The 1,826-nt window shown below is 41.3% G+C and overlaps 1 protein-coding gene across 1 annotated transcript in view; it reads left to right on the forward strand.

Moving 5' to 3' along the window:
* The first annotated feature begins 329 nt into the window (after positions 1-329).
* LOC106875052 (uncharacterized) overlaps positions 330-1,826 on the forward strand; it is an 11,052-nt gene continuing 9,555 nt past the window's right edge. The window contains exon 1 of the mRNA XM_052966782.1: positions 330-643. Coding sequence (XP_052822742.1) covers positions 330-643 — 314 coding nt within the window. The remainder of the gene's footprint in view (positions 644-1,826) is intronic.

Consider the following 1,826-nt stretch of genomic DNA (forward strand, 5'->3'; position numbering starts at 1 on the left):
TATGTATGTATGTATGTATATATGTATGTATGTGAATTCCGAGTGAATTAGGAAACAGTAGCGATTTTCTAAATACGTGAGTGCGCTGAAAAGTTCATAGGCTGATTAAGGAGTAATGGTAGAGCTCTAAAATTTTGCATGAATTAATTACAACTCATCTTAATAACTGCATTGTTTATTTCCAGATAAACTGACCTCTCGCTGTACAAAGAAGACATTAAAAGTAACTTGGAGCGATTTCTTTTGAAAATGGACCAAACTTGGCATCGTCGTATTATCAAGTACCTGCACAAAAAAATTATTTAGTCCCCAAGGGCATTCATGCTAACATGGTTGCTACATTAGGGGAAGATGCCCCTGCTTTATCAACAGTGCATAAGTGGGCAGCTGAATTTCGGAGGGGAACGGAGAGTCTTGAAAATGACCCAAGGTTTGGAAGTCCTGCAAATGCTACCACTGAGGAAAGCATTGGTCGTGTTTACCACATGATGGATGACAGGCGATTGACTAGAGATCATTTAGCCAATGCTATTAGCATATCTCATCAGGAAGTTGAGAATATTTTACACAATGAACTTGGCATAACGAAGGTTTCTGCCGAATGGGTGCCGCGTCTTCTGACACATGATCAAAAGCGCACCAGGTTGATCACATCATGGAAAAATCTGACATTGCTTGAGGCAGATCTAGCTGGTTTTCTTGAACGTTTCCTCACCCAGGATGAGTGTTGGCTTCATCACTTTTAGCCAGAGACAAAGAGACGATTCATGCGGTGAAAAGACACCTCATCACCTGCTCCAAAGAAAGCAAAGGTCATTTCATCAGCACAGAAGGTGATGCACTCAGTTTTCTTTTTCGGATGCAAAAAGCATTGTGCTTATTGACTATCTTCTTACGAAAGGCTACGAAGACCAACACCCAGGAAAACTAACTAAAGGGGTTTTGTTTCATCAGGACAATGCTCCAGCACACAAGCCCTTGGCTTCAATGGCTGCTGTACGTGAGGGTGGTTTTGAACTGGTTGATTATTCTCCCTATTCTCCTGATTTGGCCCCACCTGACTATCATCTGTTGCCGAACATGAAAAAACACTCGGCTGGGAACCGATATGACAGTGATGATGACCTCATATCTGCCGTTGATAACGTTTTTGACGAATAGGATGAAAGTTTCTTCACCATAGGTATCCGCCATTGGGATCCAATGGAAGAAGTCTCTGGGCCGTAAATAAACCCCAATTGGTCACATTACATGAGAGTATCTTCATCAGCCTATGAACTTTTCCGCCGGTCTTCATATACGCATGACCGCGTGTGCATCGTTGGCGATTTTCTTTCTCCGTCTTCCCTTCTTTGGACTTTACTTATATTTCTGACGAAAATCTCCGATCGAAACGTTAAATCCTCTTTCTTTTCTTTCCTTTCCTGAGCGTCCAATAACACTGTACTTATTCCACGTCCTCGCGTTGTTCTTTCTTGTTTGTTCATGTTTAAATTGACTATATATATATATGGTTTAGTGGTTAGGGTGTTTCACTTACGATCGTGAAATCATTGTTATAATCTCTAGACCGGGCTTGCGTTGTGTTCTTGAGCAAAACACTTCATCTCACATTGCTCTACAATTATTTCGACACTTGATGCGTGGTACACCGTGCACCAGTTCGGGCACCGTCGATTTAATGGAGAGAATGAGCTAATGTGCAGCACATACATTTGACCACTATAAACAAATCATTTTGTGCAGGTCGTTCCGCAAAAGCTAACACTCCTACATCGTCATCGACGGGGGAGACTATCATATATATATATATATATATATATATA

This window comes from Octopus bimaculoides, chromosome 3, assembly GCF_001194135.2.
Source record: "Octopus bimaculoides isolate UCB-OBI-ISO-001 chromosome 3, ASM119413v2, whole genome shotgun sequence".
NCBI classification, from domain to species: Eukaryota; Metazoa; Mollusca; class Cephalopoda; order Octopoda; family Octopodidae; genus Octopus; species Octopus bimaculoides.